The sequence below is a fragment of the Nycticebus coucang genome, chromosome 5 (assembly GCF_027406575.1).
Source record: "Nycticebus coucang isolate mNycCou1 chromosome 5, mNycCou1.pri, whole genome shotgun sequence".
NCBI classification, from domain to species: Eukaryota; Metazoa; Chordata; class Mammalia; order Primates; family Lorisidae; genus Nycticebus; species Nycticebus coucang.
In genome coordinates this window covers 125,821,927-125,843,111 of record NC_069784.1, presented here as the reverse complement: position 1 = coordinate 125,843,111, position 21,185 = coordinate 125,821,927, and the positions used below count along the sequence as shown (strand labels likewise).

The 21,185-nt window shown below is 44.9% G+C and overlaps 1 protein-coding gene across 1 annotated transcript in view; it reads right to left on the bottom strand.

The window, feature by feature from the left end:
* Positions 1-15,490, bottom strand: part of PPP1R14C (protein phosphatase 1 regulatory inhibitor subunit 14C) — a 105,311-nt gene extending 89,821 nt beyond the window's left edge. The window contains exon 1 of the mRNA XM_053591401.1: positions 14,577-15,490. Coding sequence (XP_053447376.1) covers positions 14,577-14,885 — 309 coding nt within the window. The 5' untranslated portion in view covers positions 14,886-15,490. The remainder of the gene's footprint in view (positions 1-14,576) is intronic.
* Positions 15,491-21,185: the final 5,695 nt, after the last annotated feature.

Below are 21,185 nucleotides of genomic sequence, written 5' to 3'. Positions count from 1 at the left end.
CTCTCTTCAGCCCACTGAAAAGGCACTTTGAACTTGTTCACTTGCTGAATAGAAGCTTTCCCAGGGAAGTGCTTGTCGCTGGAATCACTGCTGAAGTGGCTATCCACTTACCCTGTGTGCCAAAACTGGTCTCCCTCTGCCCCCGAGGGTTAGGGCTGCAAGGTGGCTCAGACCCCGCCCTTAGGCTACTTGGTCACTGGGTTACCAGCTCCTACCCAATTCTAGCTCTGCTACCCTGAGGGCGGAGCTTGCTGGGGCAGATCGCTCACAATGGCTGCCTGTGACCTAGAGCCAAACACTATTAGCTCCGTCTGGCTCAGCGGCTCAGACTGGGGCCCTAGACAAAGGCCAAAGTTCTCCGCACTCCCGCTCAGGCTCTCCCCAAGGCAGTTCAGCTGAGTGCCAAGTCCAAAGACACCAAAACAGTTCACAGGTAAGGCCTTTCTGGTTTGCAGTCTCGCTGCTGCTGAACTTACAGTTGCGGGCGGGTTTAGACGGATTGAACACACGCGACCACTTGCCGGTTTTCCACTGTTTTAGTCCTCCTCTTGGGGTCCAGAAGTCTCTCGCCAACTCCCTGTATCCTCTCAGGGGTGATGATAGGCAGATCCCACCAACCAGAGATGCCTGGAGTCCTATCTCCCCAGACTCACGGTGCCCAGATGCTAGGAAGCTGTTACTCGGCTGCCATCTTGCTCCGCCTCCGACTTGGTATAGTTCTGATGGTGGTGATTGAGACTGGATTAGTTCTAGAGGTAATAGATGAATTCAGGCCAACACAGGGTGTTATGAAGTGAGGACCCTCATATGTTTCAAGGCCCTCACCAGAAGCTGAGCAGATGCCTGCAGCACGCTTCTTGAACTTCCCAACCTCCAGAATCATGAGCCAAGTAAACTTCTTTTCTTTATAAATTGCCAGTCTTGTGTATTCCATTATAGAAACATAAAATGGAATAAGACACCCTCTCAATTGCAGTGAAAAGAACCATAACCATAAACAGGAATGATCTCTCAAATGACACAAACTTTACCAACACTAGTAAGAAGCCATGATTAGGAACTTTTCTGTTTGTTTTACCTTTTCAAGTGGGGCCAGAGGGAGGCAGATATTCACTGGATCCCTGGAGAGGAAGACTGAGGTACTCATCGTCTCCCACCTACCAACCACCACCTCCTACACTGACCCTTGGGGTCACGGTCTGAATGGCCAACAGGAGAATTTGAATTTCATTTTACTAAATGTTTTTTATGCTTCCTTTATCTCATCCTTTGTCCTCCTTCACAGTTCATATTAAGGTCTCAGGGGTAGACTTTTAATGGTTCCTCATTTTGTTCCTCCTCACAGCAATGAGTGAACTCAACCTTGTTCCTTACTGAGTACAGACCACCATCCATCTCTCTCCAAAGTTTAACTTGGGATATTCCAGAGGTTTAGGGCACAACTGCAACCTCAGTGTTTCTGGAGTCTTGGGCTAGTTTAGGTGGCCTTTCTGTGTATGTAAACACAGACAAGTTTTCATTGTCTAAACACCCATCCATATAAACTACTTCTGGTATAACATTACTAAACACTGAACCATCTGGGGTTTGATGAAGAAATGGAACATTTTAGCTTAACAAAAGGCACTTGTCTACCAGAGATAGTACGTGTTGCTTTTTCAGTTGTAATATTTGTAGGGTGTTTTCATTATAGCAAGCACAATCATGTTGCAGCACCAACTCAATGACTCATTTTCTTTTGACTTGTTAGAGAGCTGCCACACCCCAATGCAAACAGAAGAAAAGCCAGTTGACTAACTAGAATTGTTATGTAAAGGGTTAGCTCATATGAATGAAACAGAAAAGCCATCTTTGCCAATGTGAGAACTCAGCCCCTTACCTACTTGGCTTGAAATAGATTTGATTTCATGAATGTTAGCAGAAATGAGTGAAGCAGCAATACCAGTTGCATTATTGACATATCGAATAGAAGAGAAAGATACTAACAGATAATTGGCCACAGCAGCTGAGGATGTGAGCAAAAACAACCTAAATGATGTATCAGTAAAACAAGTTGTTAAGGGTTTTTCACATTTTATTTTTTAAAAGCATCATTTTACCTCTTATCACGTTAAATATCTGCTACTTATAAACAGGTAAAATAAAATACAACTCATGGTTTATTCAAAGTGGGTTTCTAATATTTGACCTCAAAGGAGATTGAGCGTGGAGCCAATTCCTTTTACTTGGATAGATGGAGAACAGGGTGCCATTATTAATTGGTTTGGCAAACCTGGCAATCAGAGAATTAAGCAGCGCCCTCACTCTAACATACCCTTGGATTTGAAATTCTCTCTCTCTCTCTTTTTTTTTTAAGACCAAGTCTCACTCTGTCACCCTGGGTAGAGTGCCATGGCATCATCATAGCTCACAGCAACTTCAAAATGCTGGATTCAAGCATCCTCTTGCTTCAGGCACCCAGGTAGCTGGGCCTACAGAGCCCTGCCACAACATCCAGCTAGTTTTTCTATTTTTAGGGATGGGGTCTCTCACTCTTCCTCAGGCTAGTCTCTAACTCCTGAGCTCAAGCAATCCATCCGCCTCTGCCTCTCAGAGTGCTGGGATTATAGGTTAGCCTGGACCCAGCCTGGATTTGAATGTTTCTAAAGAAATGGCTGAGTCCTGTAAATGGCTCATCTAAGAAATAACAGAATTCTATAAATTGTTCAACATCAATGAAGCATATTTGAAATGTACCAAATATACAGAAAAGATTTTCTCAAACATGCTGGAATACCTGGAAGCTATGGGGGGTTGGGGGGACCCTCTGGTCTTCACCATTTCTAAGAGTCGTGTCTCCTCCCACTTCTTACTAGCAATTTAAACTCAGACACATGACTCAGCCCCTCTGAGCCTCATTTTTAAAAATGGGGTAACTAGTTATATTACAGAGTATTCATGGGGGTTGAACAGGATTATTTGGTGGTGTTTTTGATTCTCTCATTATACAAAACAGATATTATAAAAAAAAAACTAATAAACTTAGAACTTCCATGAAATATCTTAATTTCTTTTTGTTACCCTGTCATGTTAGTTCTTAGAACTAACCATAAATGACATTTCAGGAGTAAAAATTTCCCGGTGAAAATTAATTTACTTAATATGAATTTATTCATGCTCTTATTCAGGCTAATTTGTGCCCTTCACCTTTTTAAGTTTTATTCCTTAAAGCTGCTGTGATTTTTCCCTCTCAGGTGCTCATTTTATATCTCAACGCAAACCTCCCTCAAGTTAAAATAAATACCACCATTAGTTACTTATGACCTGCCAAGATAAAGGACAAATAATGACAGAGAAACACCCCCCCAGCAGCCAATATTGTAAGTTATATGCTTAAAATTTTTAAGTCAAATATGCCAGTTCTTCTTAAAGGTTAACCCAATTAAATGCAAAGAAAAAGCAGTTACGGTGGCTGTAAGTATCTACACGGTCAGATTTCAATTTAATTTGAAAGCCTGTACTTGGGGAAAGCCTTTAGAAGAAGGAAAGGTGGGTTTTAAGAAGGCTTCTCCATCTGATCCTCATGTTCTTAGTCCCTACTTGAGTCACTTTAAACAAGACGTCATGCCCAATGAAGGATGACTACACTCCCACCTTAGCTAAGAAAATTAGCTCCATAAATTAGATGACCCTTCAGTGAATTGTTCTACTTCTTGTCTCTGGTTTGCCTTGAAAGGGAAAGATACTTCTATTTCTTCTGCGTTGGATATCGCCCTGTCTTTAATACATCTCCCTTTCTATATACAGGGCTCACTTTATCACAGAATCTCTGGAGATTGGAACTGGGAAGCCCTTACTTTTTTCAAATGAGGAAAGAAAACCAAAAAACAAAACCCAGTGGTAAAACTGACTTGCCTAGGTCACCTAGCTGGTAAGAAGCAAGCCAGCTGGAAGACACCTCACAGGCCAGGACCCTTCCCACCACATCATACTGGGAGCAGCCAACATGTATTATTCCATAGACTGCACACAATTCCTGTAATCAGAAAAGATGCACACTGCCCTGCTTTATTTACCCCTGAACTTCAGCCTTAAGTGGTTACTTTCTCTTATTTAAGATCTTAATTCCATTAAAATGAGAGGTAATCAATTGTCTTACATTATGACATCAGTGAATTTATCACATCTTTTCCTGAACACAAGCTTTGAGTAAAGGAAGGTGTATGCAGCTACTGTGCTAAATGATGTGGTACATATACAGACATAACTGTGACAGGGACACAATCTCTGCCCTCAAAGAGCTTTCGTTTGTTCCTTACACCACTAAAAGGATAAAATTTCTTTCTTTTTATTTTTTTAGACTGAGTCTCACTTTGTAATCATCTTGCCTCAGCCTCCTGAGTAGCTGGAACTGCAGGAGCACACCCAGCTATTTTTAGAGATGGGGTTTCCCTTTTCCTCAGGCTGGTCTTGAACTTCTGAACTCAGGCAATCTGCCCATATGGGCCTCAAGGAGTGCTAGGATTACAGGCACGAGCCACCGCTCCTGGCCTAGGATGAAACTTCTTATTCCTCTTTCCATCCCTCTGTAAATATCTGTTGGTTGAATGAATGAATGAATATTCCAGCCCTCCCCAGCTCCTCCACAATTTACCCCAAGGATTCTTTCAAAAGGGAAAAGTCCTTTTCTGGTCCTGTTTTTTTTTTTTCTCAACCATAAAGTGATGTTTTCGAGACTGATCCACACTCCAGTCTCTTCTTTTTTCTAAGCTTTTACTCAGTGGAACAGATTTTCAAAATGCCAGTGCTGACTCAGAAAAGCCTGGTGAGAATTTATTGCCCAAACTTTTCAGCAGAGACAGGAATCTGGGCTTTCGTTCTTGTTTTATCAAGACTTGTATGTGCCTGTTGCTCCAAATCTTATCCGCAGATGGAAAATCACTTGCTACCTCCTTGTACGAGCGTTCCCACTCCCAGACAAATGAACAATTCCTGTGCAAATAAAACAGTATTCTTGGACATGCTGAAAACTTACATTTACAGAAAAGAATGGCAGCAATTCATGACTCCTTCCTTTGAAGACTTTCATCACCCATGAATCTGTGCCTTATTCCCTGACAATTTCCTTTTAGTTCACAAGTTCAAAGGAGTGCATAGTTATAATTCATAACCATGAAAGGGAACCATAACTTCAAGCTGAGAGTGAAAGCAGGTTTTCAATACAGGCAGAGAGAAATTATGTTACTGCAGTTAATTCTGGGAACATTCCTCTGAAATGTACATCACTAAACTAGAAGACGCTGCCACTGCTCTTAAAGACCAGATTCTCTCTCTCACTCAACACTCAGACATGGGACAGACTGGGTCTGCTGTACCAGAATAACATACCCTAGGTGGCTCAAACAACCAACACTTCTATCTCTCGGTTCTGGGGGCTGGAAGCCCGAGATCAGGGTGCCATCATGGTTGGGAAGAGGGTAAGGACCCTCTTCCTGTTTACAAGTGAGTCTCTTCTTGCTGTGTTTCTTGCTTTGTCCTCACATGGGAGAACAGTGGGCCCTCGGCCCCTTATAAGGGCATTCATCCCATCATGGGGTCCACACTCATGACCTAATCTAACATTAAGGACCTCCCAAAAGCCCTTCCTCCAAATACCATCACTCTGAGGATGAGGGTTTCAACATGGAAATTTTAGGAGGACAGACATTCAGTCCATAGCGGTGACACACAACTGCAGCCAGGTGTGTGAGGGTCGCCGGGGCTGCTTAGACATACCTTCGCAAAGTCCACCTTCACAAAGATACAGCAAGGAGAAGAGACGGGGTTACAGAACAGAGTGCCTAGCCAGGCCCCGAGCCGGCCTGACAGCAAGAAACAAATCAGAAAAGCTTCCTGGAGGAAAAACCGCCAAGTGTCAGCCTGAGCAACGGGTGAGAGGTAGACAGGTGGGGAGGAGGGTGGGGCAGGGGGAGAGGTGCTTCTGGCAGAGGGTTACTGCTAATCCACACGAAGTTCTCAGCTGATAAGTGAAGAAGCAAGCTGGGGGTGGCAGCCAGAGACAAGCCTGGAGACTCAGGCAGAGCAAACTCTTGAGCCCTGGCTACAAGCTAAGTGCCCGTGCTTTGTCCTGCTGGCTGTGGGGAACAAGGTCCCATGTGGATTTTAGAAAACTCCCTGGCAGCATCATGTGGCTGCCTATAGAACCATGGAAAGCTGGAGGAGGAGATCTCAGCCCAGGAATTGAAGACATGGCCATGACCCAGCCAAGTGGCTTACAATGAAGGCCCTTGGCTCACACTCTCTCTATGCACCTCAGTTTCCAAACTTACCTTGAGGAGTCACCACAAGGATTAAATGAGAGCTCACAAAGGATGGGGCATGCAGGAAGAACTTAATAATTGTAGCTGTGGAGAGCAATGGTCGCATCATGGCTAAGTGACTCAGAATCAGTGTAACCTTGGACAAGGACATGCAACAACCTTACTGAGCTGTTTCTTCCTCTATAAAATAAAGAAAAGAAGATAATAACACCCAGTTTATCAAGTTATTGTGAGGATTGATTGTAGGAAATAAAAATGTCTACATTGCCCAGCTGAGAGCCACATTAATGCGAGCAGTAGGTACTCGGGAGTGTGGAGTAGGAATCGTAATTTGAAAGAAACTAGACAAGCGTGGCTATTGCTGTACTACAAATCAGAAATTAGAGGGTGCCGGACTTAGGCAGCACAGGGAGGCTCAGATGCCAGGACTGAAAGGAGCAAGCATTAACGAGACTTCATGATGACTGGGTGTGACAGGCAAGGGAGAGGCAAGAGATAAGGATGCCACATATGGCTGGGACAATTGAGGACAAGAGTACCTCCCACGCACCGAAGGAATTGAGGAAGAGCAGCAGGTTTGCAGAGGAAGACCAGAAACTCATTTTCAGGGCCAGGCATGGTGGCTCACACCTGTAATCCCAGCACTTGGGGAAACCAAGGCAGGTGGACTGACTGAGCTCAGGAGTTCAAGACCAGCCTGAGCAAGAGTGAGACCCCCCCATCTCTAAAACCAGCCAGACATTGTGGTGGGCACCTGTAGTCTCAGCAAGAGAATCACTTGAGCCCAAGAGTTTGAGGTTGCTGTGAACTAAACACCACAGCACTCTACCCAGGAGAACAGAGTAAGACTCTGTCTCAAAAAAAAAGAAAGAAAGAAAAGAAAAAGAAACTCATTTTTAGACAGCTGAGCATGAGGTTCCCCTGGGGCACCTAAGTGGAGTTGTCCATTTCAAAGCTCTCTGAATATGTCTGGCACTCAGAAAACAGATCGGGGCTAAAAATAAGTTTTTAGAACCTGTCAGCATATGAACAGCGACCAAAGCCACAGGAATATCCCTACCATCCAGGAAGAGCAGAAGCAAAATAAACAGGAGAGAGAACAAGCCAGAAAGAAAACCCAGAACGGAGACAGGGATGGAAGCACAGTGAGAGCTGAGACCAGGAGATGGGACAGTCTCCGAAGCCAGGGGACAAAGTCTTCAGAACAAAAGGGTGAGGAACACCTGCTGTGGGGGTCAAGGCAGAGGGAAATGCACACAAGGCCACCAGACTGAGACAGCAGCGGGAGCTGACATGGCCCTGTGATGCAGAGACGAGGTGTGTGTCACGGGTGGAGAAGAGTCTAGAAAGGTAGACAGTAAGAGGAGGAGGAGGACAGGTGGCAGCTGGGGGTGGAGCGGGTACAGGACAGAGAAGGGGAAGTTTTTGCGTGGGGGTGGGGTTGTTGGGTGGTTTCAAACAAAGGAGAAAGACTGTGCTGAACTGAAAAAACAGCCAAGAAGGAGCGGAGGGAGTGGGAAGAAGAGGCTGGACTGGCGTGAAAAGGAGGAGGCTGCAAGGTCACCCGGGGTGAGCCGGGGAGAGATACCGGAGCCGTGCCTTGGAAAGACAGGTCAAGATTTGAAATAGCCCAGTGCAGGAAACAGAGCAAGAGGGTAGACCACAAACTAAAGCCAGGCATACAATACAAAGCACAGAGAACGCAGCAAACGAAACAGTTCGGGTTTCATTCTTCCCTCCATCTAAAAAGAGAAGACTTCTTTGTGAAGTGTGGGCTAAGCAAGGTTTGCCCTGTGCAGCCCAGTTGTTTGGAGGCTGGGAGGAAAACAGAAGGCACCAGAAATAAACACACGTCTCCAGGGATGAGGACAGCTGGGGTACATTAGGAGCAAAGGAATAGGAGTGGAAGGGAGAATTAGGGAAGATTACGTTTTCAAAAAAAAAATCCCTCAGCCTCGGTGCCTGCCTGTAGCTCAGCAGCTAGGGCGCCAGCCACATACACCAGAGCCAGTGGGTTCGAATCCAGCCCGAGCCTGCCAAACAACAATGACAACTACAACCAAAAAATAGCCTGGCGTTGTGGCAGGTGCTTGTAGTCCCAGCTACTTGGGAGGCTGAAGCAAGAGAATCGCTTAAGCCCATGAGTTTGAGGTTGCTGTGAGCTGAGACACCAGGGCACTCTACCTAAGGCAACAGCTTGAGATTCTGTCTCAAAAAAAAAAAAAAATTCCTCATTCTAAACCTGGAATTCAATCAGTTATCACTACCACCTTTCAGTTCCTGTTGGAGCAAGTAAGTCAATGAAGGAAGGTGTGTTTTTAAACAGTGCTGACACAAGACGGTAATGAAGCAAGATGATGAGGGTGGATTATGGCAGCAAAACCACAGATTGACCTCCCTTAGCCACACCTATGATAAAGAAACACCAACAACTAATTCTGATACTGAAACGACTCATAAAACATTTTTCTGCAAATTGACTCTTTTTCATTCATTCAAACAAATGCTTAAAAGTTGAAGAACTAGAGACTATTTAATGAAAATTAAGAGAAGCTTTTGCCTTCAAAGGGTTAAGGTCTAACTTCTCTACACTTCTGTGGAAATCCACTGAAACCCTAAGAATAAGAAAAGATGTAAGAATAGGAAGAAAAATTTAGAGAACATTTGCCCATGTTCAAGTTCAAGCACATACCAACACCCCTGCCCAAGGTATCAATCATATATACTTCCCAGAATTTGTTCACCTAGCAGATGTGAATACCGCGTTGTCATGCCAACATCATACAGAATAACCAAGTTAGAGGCCACTTAAACGCGCATAGCTCCAATAACAATGCTGGCCACAACTCTACTACGTTCCAGGTACTACACTGGGAGTCTCACCACTCAGTGCTCACAACAGCCTTGCTAAGGTGTCATGAGTGTCCTTAAGCATGTGGAGAAAGTGAGGCTTGGAAAGGGTGAGAAAATTGCCTAATCTTATACACCCACTGAATAAACAGGCAGAAATATACATTCAGGTCCATCTCTTCAAAGCATACACCCTAAATTACTGTACTGTTCCCCACCAAATTTCCAGAACTACCTTTCTGAAGGGAAATATATTACGTGGTTTTCTTTTCTTACTTCGGCAACTTAGAATTCTTTTATCCATCAACTTTTAACATGTTTAATTTATTCCTTAGTACTGTACAGGTTGAGTTGATAGAGATTTTTTTAAAATCAATTTTGTTTAAAAGCTTGTTCCCCAAATACCTAAAACAAATGGAGATTCACCAAATGATCCACAAACCCAGTTCTTTTTTTTTTCTCTCTCTCTCTCTCTTTTTTAAGATGAAATCTCATTTTGTTGCCCTCAGTAGAGTGCCAGGGCGTCACAGCTCACAGGAACCTCAAACTCTTCAGCTCAAGTGATTCTTTTGTCTTAGTGAGTATCTGGGACTACAAGTGCCTGCTCCAACACTCAGCTGTTTTTTAAGAGACGGGGTCTCACTCTTGCTCAGCTGGTTTTGAACTTGTGAGCTCAGGCAATCCACCCATCTCAGCCTCCCATACTGTTGGACTACAGGGTGAACCACCGCGCACAAACTGAGTTCTAAGCATCAGTTTCTACTTTCCAGTGGGGGCACTAACAAAGCAGCAAAGTGGGCTAACTTGATGTTGTGCAGCAGAAACTATATACAAAACAAGGACTTGAACTTAAAACAAGAAGCCTCATCAAGTACAAGAACAAGCTCACTGGCAGGTGTCCCCTCATTCAGTACCAGTCAATTTAAAAGGTACAATAGGAACATTGGGGAGTAGGCAAGATATAGAGGTTCATAGGGGTGCCCAGCTCTGCCCCACCTCAGGAAGCCATACAGTGCAGAGGGGAAGATGTGCCTGACTTCCTGGCCACTGCCCTATTACACCTCCCAGCTGAGAGCCCTGGGCACCCTCTTGACTGTCTGATTTGCCTCAGATTTTATAACCATAAAATAGGCGTCTTAGGGGTTATTACTAGGATAGGGTGGACCTTTCCTAATATATACTAAGTACTTAATCTATTATAAGCTGTCCCCTGGTTATGAATAAGATAGGTTTGGTGGGTTTGTTCTTAAGTTGAATTTGTATGTAAGTTGGAACAGGTACACTTACCTGTAATAGCCTCTGTTTGTAAGTTTGAGTCATGCATCAATTGGATGTTTGTAACTCTGGGACTGCCTGTACATAGGGTTTAGGCCTTTACCTTTCCGATGTAGTCTTTTTTACATTGCAAGTCACAACCCATACATGTATCATGAAGTAAATTTAGAGGGTCACAACTAGCATTTGGGGGAAATGAAACAGAAGAGAATGTTGTATTTAAACATTAACGAAGTCATATCTTAGCTTACTTTCACACTGTCTTTCCTTAACATCTGTAGTAGACTAAGTGGTGCCTTGTGAATTCCTGTGTCTGTACCTCATGTGTCAGGCAGCAGTGTAAAGGGTATTGCTTTCTGTGTCACCTTCTAAAACTCTTGAATTCCAACAGGCAGAGTGTTAAGAGAAAAAAAGACAATTCTCAGAAACATCATTTCCTAGGACAAGAATGATGAGGAGTCAGGGAGACTGAGTGGTGTAATAAAACCAGAAACCATTTTTTATAAAGCAGACACCTGACGTGAAGGGGAAGCCCTAACAAGTAGACAGTCAGGATAACACACAATTATCTTAGGTGTACAAGTCTGTTTATGGCTAGGCTGCTACTGGCATTTCAATAATCTGAGCTTAACAACATACTTTTATTTCCAAAGCAAATCAAATTGCAAAACTGGAGGTACAGATGTTATCTGGATGCTGGGCAAAATCAGAAGAATTGACATGATTTATCTAGTAACCCATCTTGTAACACTTGTCAAAGCAAGTATTACATCAGATTTTAAATACTCTTAAACCATCAGGGTTTGGAAGAGATATGAAAATGTCTTAAAACAGAAATCTTAAATGTGGATATAGATTTAGCCTAAGAGTTCTACTATAACCAAATTCCTATCTGAAAATGTAACTACCTGCCCAAGCTTTCCTGTGAAATGATGAAATGGAAAAGAACTGCGAACTTGTAACTAATCATCTTGGAATCTAGTATAAACATTCATCTGTGTATCCAAAAAGCTGTATGTCGTGGTGTTTAACGATGCCTCCCTTAGACTAGGTAAGAGGGCCATAACTTACTCCAGCCATAACTTGTCTTCCTGACAACTTCCTAGGACCAACTGGACCCACCCATCCAGAACCAGTGTCCCTCTAGGTCTCCAGAAAGATCATCAAATATCCAGCAGCTTCCAGGGCATGAACATGCTCCTCCCAGATTTGTTCTCCCCAGGAGGACTTTGCCACTGGCCTGAACCACAGGTGTGGTGAAGGGCTGGCAAGTATATGCCAAGACTGTATCAGGGGTGGGAAGCAAGAGGGAAGAAACCTGGGCCAAGGCAGATTTTCCTAACTGCATTCCAGCTCAATGCTCTGGGACATTGAATTTTGAATTCAAAATCCAAACCTAGCCGTTCAGGTTATTATGAAGATACAGTTGTCAATGTCAGTGGATAGAACAAATTTTATGTGAATGCCTATTAGCTTAGTTCATAAGTTTTTAAGTATGTGGACATAGGCTCAATGGGCTCTTTTTGTTCTTTTGCAAGTTACAGGCGGGCCTGGCAGTTAGACAATGGACACAGAGTCTAGCCTGGGTTCATATGCCTACACCCGCCCCACTCCCCAGCCATGCAACATTGAGGAAGGCTCTGAGTCTCCAGAATCTGAGTCTGTGTTTCCTCATTTACTTGTAAAACAAGGATAGTGAGGTCATCCTGTTTACAGGATTGTTGTGAAGACTAAGTGACTTAGCCCATACAAACTACCTACACTTGGACCATAATAATTACTCTACAAATGTTGCCTATTACCTTATTGTTCATACAAAATTGACCATTGCACACTTCTAAATGAGACGATAGCTAGAAAGTTGTTCTATGTTATTTACTCTTTCCAATTTCGTCTCTTAATTTTAAACATTTTTCTTTATGCCACTCCAAAATATTATTTTCTATTCTGAAAAGGACAAGTCATCTAAATGCTAACCTGCCTGGGACAAGTTCTTCTGAAATTAAACATGTGTTCTTCCTCTACCCCAGCTCAGCAGATAATTCAATCCTTTGGCCAGTTTGAAGCATGAAGCCTGGCAAATTGACTTTCTTTGTCAATTTCCTGGTCTAAACAGTTGAAAACATTACTGATTCTAAGTAAAAAGGGCATTTCCTACTTGTCCTAGGCATGAAATTCAGAGCTACAGCCAAGGTAGAGCCTCTTAATTCACAAACCAGAGGCTGAAATACTTGAAGCTATCAACAAAGAAAGGCTATCAGACAAGAGAACCTAAAGCTAAAAATAGAGCCCTACCAGTGGAGAAATAGAAAGACACAACCCTTTCTTTGGCTCCTATTAATCCACATGTTTATTAAATGGAGATCCACCATCAAGCGTAATAATCACGCAACCTTCTGAATGACTTATATTCCTTCAACCTGAAATGACTGAACAAACAACTTGAAGAAAAATACTGGCTACATTTTAGTGACATGCAGCCAGCAGATAGAGCATCTTGTATTATTTCACCACAAAAACCTCTTTCAAACGTCCAGCTGTTTGAAGATCTAAAACCCAAGAAGAAAAGTATAAGGAAGAGATTCAAGGTCATATTTACCCTTTAAAGTAGGTACCTAACCTACATATTCAATACAGTGAACAGCCGAACCTTCACTGTTCCCAACTATTCTGAAAAATTATGGATAGACAACGCTTGATTAGCCAAACTACGTCCAGTTGGTCCCTTAAAATAAGCAATAATACAGCATTGTTAATTTCAGCAATAGCTTTTCTGTTAACTCAAATCTTCTCCAAACCCAAAATGGAGCTTCAAGGCCAGTTGAAATAAATGAGAATTAATTGGATTCTACAGAGGCAAGACCGAGCACATTCATTCACCCAACAGTAATCCCATTTAAATCAGGTACATTGTTTCTTTAGAAAATTTTGCCAACTTCCTATAAAATCCCAAGAACACTTCCTATTTTTGCCAGTTTTTATTTAAGCAATTAAATTGGGTTTTTATAGGAGCTAGGCTTGGAGAGACAATATATTTTTACGAGCCCATTAGTCAGACCGTCAAGCTTCATTACAGCATAATCGTTCATCAGTAGTCAGCAATGAAAACACTGTTTTCCTTATGGGATGAGGATGTTAAAGAAAATCTGTATTCACAATAGGCGGTAAAATGTGTGTAATACAGAGTACCCCCCAGCAGTGGCAAAGCCAGTGAGTTCATCTGGCTTTCATTTTTGCTGAAGAGCGTGACAATTGCTTAGACACAAACCTGGCTTCAACTTACAAGTCACATCCTTAATTATTAACCCTTTCGTGCTTCCACCCTTTTCCAAACTCGACTCTCTTAAGACAGATGGAATACCTCATTTAAAACTAATTACCGATATGAAAGACTCTCGGGGGAGATCATTTTGGCTTTTGTCATTTTTTGGCCACGTCTATGTTACATCTTATTCTAAACATACACATCCCTCGGACTTGTGTATAACCTTAGCCCCTGAACTGTGGGAAGTCACCAAGTCGTGGAGAGGGGAGCTGGAGGCCCTAAGTAGGAGGATCGCGGACCCCAGTCCCTCAGACGCCACCCACAGGGCTACCGTCCTGCCACCTAGGCACCCGGGTAATTGCCCCAGGTTGTCTGTGTTCACAACAGGAGTGACTGAGCTTGGCGAGGAAAAAAGAAATCGGCTTCAACAAGGCTTAACGCGTGCAGCTTTGATAACACAAGGACAGATTCGGGGGCAACGCCGGGGCTGGCTGGAAAGGGAAATTTCAGGAACCAAGGGAGCCTCTGAGATTCCCAGAACCTCCCCTCTCCTTAAGCCGCTTCGCGTCCTTTCCTACTCCTAGGTTGCAGTTTCTCCCGCCCTGCTTAAGCACAGCTGGGTTGAGCCCCGCTTGGTGCAGCTGCAGCTGGAAGCGCCGGGAGCTCCTGGCACCCCGCAGCTGAACCTAGGCAGGGGCGTCCCTACCGCTGCGCCCCAGTGCCAGCGGGCACCGAGGGAAGAGAGATCGCGCGGCGCCTCACTCGTGGCGCTGGGTCCCCGGGAGTCCAGGCTGTGTGCACTCGGAAGCTGAAGCCAGGGAGAGTCCCTGAGCCCGAACTGGGAGGCGAGGAAAGTCCCCGACCCTCCCGGCCTCGCGCCCAGGTACCTCGCAGCCGTACAGCTGACCCAGCTGCTCCACGATCCACTCCTCCAGCACCAGCCGCTTCCGAAGCTCCTTGCGATCGTATTTCACCGTCACTTTTCCCTGCTGGTGGCGCCGCTGCTGCTGCTGCTGCTGAACCTGCCCGGCAGCGGTCGCCGTGGCCACCGGCCCCGAGTCCTCCCGGGAGGAGCCCGATCCGCTGCTGGAGCCCGGACTACCGTCGGCACCGCCCCGGGGGCTCTGGAAGAAAACCCGCGCGCCACCACTGCCAGCCCCACCGGCCGCCTCGCTGCTGCCTGTCACCACCGACATGTCCCCGCGCGCCGGAGCCCGAGTGCGGCCCGGAGGAGGGGCGGGCGGAGCGCTCCCGGCGCCGCTACCACCTCGGAGCCGGCAGCCGCATGCGAAGGGCTCGGCGGCACCTGCTCCCCGTGTCGCTCGCTCCCGGCCTCCAGGCTCTGGGGAGGAGGGTAGCGGGAGAGCAGGAGGAGCCGCAGCGAGAGGGAGGAGGGTGGAGAGAGGGAGGGGCGGGGACCACAGCCTTAAAGACGCCGCTGAAGACCCTCTCGGTGCAGCCCTGGGGGGCGGGATCTGGCGCCGGCAGCAGGGGTAACCCGGGGCGTGCAGGGCGGGGAGTGTGTGCCCGTAGACACCAGCGGTCCCCTGTGTGTAGCCACTGGAAGGGACTGGCGTGCCCAGAAGATGGTCCTCTGCTTGGGTGTCAGGGGCCTCCTGTTTGGGAGACCTGGAATCGAGCTTCCCCCAGGGTTCCTGAGCACTCCAAGCCCTCCGGGGCGCAGCGCGGGGCAGAGACCGCAGCGAAGGGGACCCGGAAAGGGACCGCGCCGCAGATTCCTGGCGGAGGTTCCCAGCCCCACCGTCTCCTGGAGGCGAAGTGTCTCCTCCCTCCTGGCCCCACCTTGCGGCGGCAAACACACATTCCTATTCACGCCACGATGGATGCCACTTCCTCTCTCGGATTGTGAGAAAAATTGATGAGGCGATGTTTGTGCAATCAGACGATCGCCGCGCAAGGGAAATAATTTCCAGGCCAATTTTTCTATCCTTTCCAAGCATTTATTTAATCACAGGCAAAGCACTAAGATGTCTTTATATCTAAAAGGCAGAAGGCTTGATCAGCTTTCAAGCAATGAGGCTGCGGACCTCCACGCGGTATTTTCCTTAGACTCTGTGACGGTTTGCTTGTTTTTACGTTTTTGGTTTTGCATTCGCTGCACAGCAAGCTTTCTCTCAATGCCTTTGCCACACAACCTCTTTGTGTTCAGGAAAGCAACCACATTGACTAACTCTGCTTTCAAAATACCATGCAACCAAGTGGAGTTACAAATGAATGAGCTTATCATAAGTCTAGGGCAATTAGGTGGGGAGGGAAGTTATAAACAAAACTGTGTGTATATGTGTGTAAAATTAGGAAGACTAACATATCTCTGTTGTACATAACAATAAATTTCTGTTTAGGCAACTGAGAAAAACTACAAAGATGTTCAAATACAATTCAGTAAGTAGCTTTAATGAACCTTTAAGGATGAGCTGCTAAAGGTTACTGGCAGGTGCTCAAAGAAGTTTCCCCTGGTAAAATAAAAAAACAAGTCAATTTCCTCTGAACTCTCAGTGGTAGGGAGGATTCTGCCTGAGGTTCTAGACTGACAGGTCTAAAGACAGAGTGAATGAAAGAATAGCCAGCCCCTTTCTCCCAGCTCCGCCCAGCTCTGCCCTGTGCAGGGGTGTGTCACCTTTGTTTCCACAGTCTGGGGTTTTCCAGCCACAGCCTGAGCAGGGATTTTCCCAAGTGTTCCATGCCTGCAGCTCATTACAGGTCAGGACATGAAGAGTGACAGGGAAGGATGAAGGCAATGGTATGTGAAATAGGGTGCCTGATGTTGCCCTTGATCTCCCACAGAGAACTTCTGTGGCATAGAAGAGGCCAGCTGCCCTTTACAAGGTGAGTTTTTCACCAAACCCTTCAGAGCAAGGAAGACAGAATTACCATATCTGGCCCCTAGAGAATGGTGACCAGTCTCCTGGTCAACACCGTCCCCATCTGCTGGTAGGGCAGATCATTTTAAATCCTAACACACAGCCAAACAGGGTGAGCACCTCAACTAATGGAAGTTTGTCTGCAGGGAGGAAGAGAAGGGAGGGTGGTGAACAAGGACAGTGCCTCCCCACACAGAATGAGCTTGTCTCCCTGCAGACGTCTGGCACCTAGCCAACTCAGCTAGCACCAGCTTTAACCTACTGAGAAAACCAGGGGAGTTTAAATCTAAACAAAAATAGCCAGAATGTTCACAAAGGAGAAACTACGAAAAATCTCTACCTCGTTCTGCTTCTGGGACCTGGTGATACCAATTATTTTGAAAAGTATGCCTGTGAAACTGCAGCATGGCAAATGGTGGGAAATTCCAACTCCTTACTCTTGAGACTTTAGAGAGTCTGGTCATTCAGGAATAACTTCAAAGAATTTGTAAAAATTCATTAAGTTTTTTTTTTTGAGACAGTCTCACTTTATCATCCTGGGTAGAGTGCCCTGGCGTCACACAGTTCACAGCAACCTCCAACTCCTGGGCTTAGGCGATTCTCCTGCTTCAGCCTCCCAAGTAGCTGGGACTACAGGCGCCCACCACAACACCCGGTTATTTTTTGTTGCAGTTTTGGCCAGGGCTGGGTTTGAACCTGCCACACTTGGTATATGGGGCCGGCGCCCTACCCACTGAGCCACAGGCACTGCCCAATTCATTATGTCAATACTTATGTCAATTTTTCTGAGAAATTCTTATGTAATTTTTCCTCACTGCATGAGATGCTTTTTTCCTTTGTGCTTGAAACTCAGCTTTCGCTTACAACTTCAACAATGACAGATACTAAAAGACATGAGTTTTTGAGCATCATGTAAAACAAAAAAATTGTGAGTGGTTAGTCTTTTTCTGTGGGTACATTGGCCTTCAGATGTTCAAATGAGTCACCTTGACTTCAAGTAGGAGCCAAACTCAGGTCAGGAGTTTCTGTAAAGTCACTTTGCTCCACCCAGGACTTAATTTATATTCAAAGTGAACCCCATGTGCTGCCCCCTCAAACACAAATACTTCAATCCAGATTTGAATATTTAAAACTCAGATGTTCAAATCTTGACAGAAAGTAATACTGCTTTTGCAGATTTCAAATACTGAAGACAAAATATTTGGGATAAAGGAGTTATTCCCAGGCCAGTCACTTTACATAGGTGACCATTTAAAATTAGCACAACCAAAAATGATATTCCTTACCTATTAAGACCAATATATACATTTGTTCAAGGCAAACTCTTTCACTCTAATCTGTTTAGACAAATGTTTTTAAATTCTCATTAATCAAAAACAACAAATAGGTTTTAGTGAATGCACTGATCTGGGAATTTTCTAGAATGCAAAGGATGAGCTTTTACCTTAAGTCAGTTACCCCCTGCTGTGAAAGCAGCCCAAGGAAATTTCAGTCCTCAGTACTTTTTTCTTTGTAGCTTTATGCTTTCTTCACTTGGGCTTTTCTAATTTGTTCCCTGATTTAGGGAAAGGCTTTTTAAAGGAATTATACAGGTCCTTTATTTCTAAATATGATCTTCATGCCCCAAGGTAGACAAGAAGACTTAATTAGGGGGTCTCGGGGCTTTCTACCCCCGCCCCCCCCCAGGGAAACAATTAAATACAAATGTTTACACTTAGATGGAAATTTCCTTACTCCTGAAAGACTGGATGTCACAATAATTATGCAACATCTGGTAACCTACCTGAGAATGTTGTAAGTACAGCCCTGAGACTCACAAACCTGAACACGGTATTGTTACCTTGAGTTATAAATGCCAGTGCTATGGGGCCTATATCCAACTCTTTCCAAGATTTGTTAAAGCACAAAGACAAATCAAAAGAAAGTGTAAGTCTGGTTTTCATCATAAATGTAAAAAAAAATTGAAGCTGTCCTTTGGGATTCTATCAGTTACACATAGCTTTTTCATTGTTCTTTACAGCACAACAAGCAGCATGCTGTTCACAGTAGTTTTTCTTTTGGCTACTGTTTCATCCTCTTTATTTTTATCCCCTTCGTAATTCTGGACCTTGGTATCAGGCTCCACAATTTGGAATCATAATTCCAAAATAAACGTTGCCATTACTTGCATACACCACGAGCACAAAACAGCCATCATTGTCACGTATCAAAAATTTTATCTCAGCAATCACAGAAATTCATACCTTACTGTTCAGACACAATGATAGGTAAGAGAGAAATCCAGAGGTTCGTCTCAACCCCTTTAACAAAGATTAAATATCCCTGGTCCATTATAGTAAACTTAATTTGCGAAATATTTTTTCTCTTTTTGTAAAACTAGGTTCCAATTTGTTCCTAGCGAATCAAGTTATCCTCCCTTCTTGCAATGGACTCTTGTCCTCCTGCCTTTCATGGCCAAATGTTTTTGTTTTGTTTTGTTTTGTTCTTTGAGAGAGTCTCACTCTGTTGCTCTGGGTAGAGTTCCATCACAGCAACCTGTACAGCAACTGGGTAGAGTTCCATACATCATCACAGCAACCTCTAACTCCTGGGCTTAAGCGATCCTTTTGCCTCAGCGTCCCATGTAGCTGGGACTACAGGCACCAGCCACAATGCCTGGCTTTTCTATTTTTAGTAGAGATCGGGTCTTGCTCTTGCTCGGGCTGGTCTCAAACTCCTGAGCTCAAGGGATCCACTCGCCTTGGCCTTCTGGAGTATTAGGATTACAGGCATGAGCCACTGCAGCCGACCCAGCCCCACAACACTGTATCTTCCCCTCTTGTCACTCTGCCCTCCCCTCGGCAGTCCGGCTGCCACCCTGGACTGAAAGCATCCTCATCGAAGTCACCAGCCAATTCCCATTGCTCAAGTTTATGTGCACCTTTCAGCTCTTCTCTAAATGACCTGCTACCACAATGACAACCTTGAACCTCTCCCTGATTTTCAACTGTCTCCTCTCTTGACTCCGGATGCCAACACCCTCCTGGGTCTCATCCCACCTCTTGCCTTTTGCATCACAGTAGTTTTCCTGAGCTCCTTTTCCTACATCCTGTGGTAAGGTAGGTGGTTCCCAGTTTCTACCCACGGCTCTTTCCTTACTCATTCACGGCTCCCCAGGTGACTTTGCCTAAGCTGCCACTTCCTGCAGCCTTGACTACCACCCACCTAACACAGACTCTCCTGATGAAGGCCTGGAGCAGATCTCCAGTCCAAACTGTCAGATCTGCCCCATAAGGCAATTGACGCCAATGCACTGCACAAACACCTCTATATTTAAACCACACCAGTGCACATCTACAGCAATTCACTAGACAACAAAACATTACGAAGAACTTTTTTTTGTTTTGTTTTGGCCATGTGTGCTCAGCACAGTAAAGTATGATGAAGGCTAATGTTTTTCAAATGCTTTAAAAAAGAACTTTTCTTTACTAAAAACCACAATAAGAAATACAAGCTATGTCATGACCCAAATATACAGGGTGGACATAAAGTTCCTGTGCAATTAACTAATGTAAATTGCACAGAAACTTTATGTCCACCCTGTATATCTACACACACCTAGCCTATATCATCTGAGACACTCTGACACTTCCTATTCTAGTTATTTTGTTTCATTATGTCTAATGAACCCTGGTCACAACATACTAGATTGATTTCCCTAAACACTAACTAAAATATTTGCAACCCACTTTTGCAAAAAGCCCACTGTGCAAACCGCTGCTGGCAGCCACAGTGCGCCTATAAGCACTGATCCTGGCTCTCTCCATGGTCTTATGGCATACTCCAGTCTGGTTACTGACCCCCGGCATTCTCTTTCCACCATTTTTAAGTTATTAAGTGTTCTGATGAACAACTCTGACCCCAAATGGTTGACACAGGGCATGCATGCAATCCTCCTGGAGGTGCTACAAAAGAATCCAAGAAAAAGAATATTCTGAACATTAAGATGCACCGTGGCCAGGCCTCTGGTCTCCCTCAGGAAATGGTAGACTGCAGGAGGGGAAAGATAGGAAGGTAGAGACTGAGGGGCCTCCAGCCCAGGACAAGTATATTGTGGTAGTCACCAGTCCAAATCTGCATGTCACCTGCAGGGACTGAATCCAACCTCTGCCAATTAGCACTGGGTGACCACGGCAAGTTACCTAATCTTGCTCTGCTTGTCTTTCTCCATCTACAGAATGATCAGTAGTGTTCATCTGGCAGGTTGTTCTGAGCGTTGAGTGAACTCCTGGGAATAAAGCACCCGGGACAGTGCCTGCTGTTATCTGGGAAGGAATCATAAGCTCCACTGTTCCAACCCCAACATTGTCCCACAGGGAATATGACCACAAGCACATCCCAACTTCAGGGATGGGAAGAGAACAGTGGGGAAACATTTCCATGGGGATCCTACTCCAGCTGTCTGTGTAGCAAATTCAATTACTGCAGCCATCGACAAGTCCCAATAAACATTTACATCTAACTGCTCACTCAGTTGGCACCTCCACCTGGATGTCTTGCAGTCACCTCAAATTTAAAGCAACCCAAACTGAAATCACCACTGCTGTGGTCTAAGTGTGTCCCGCAAATTCATAT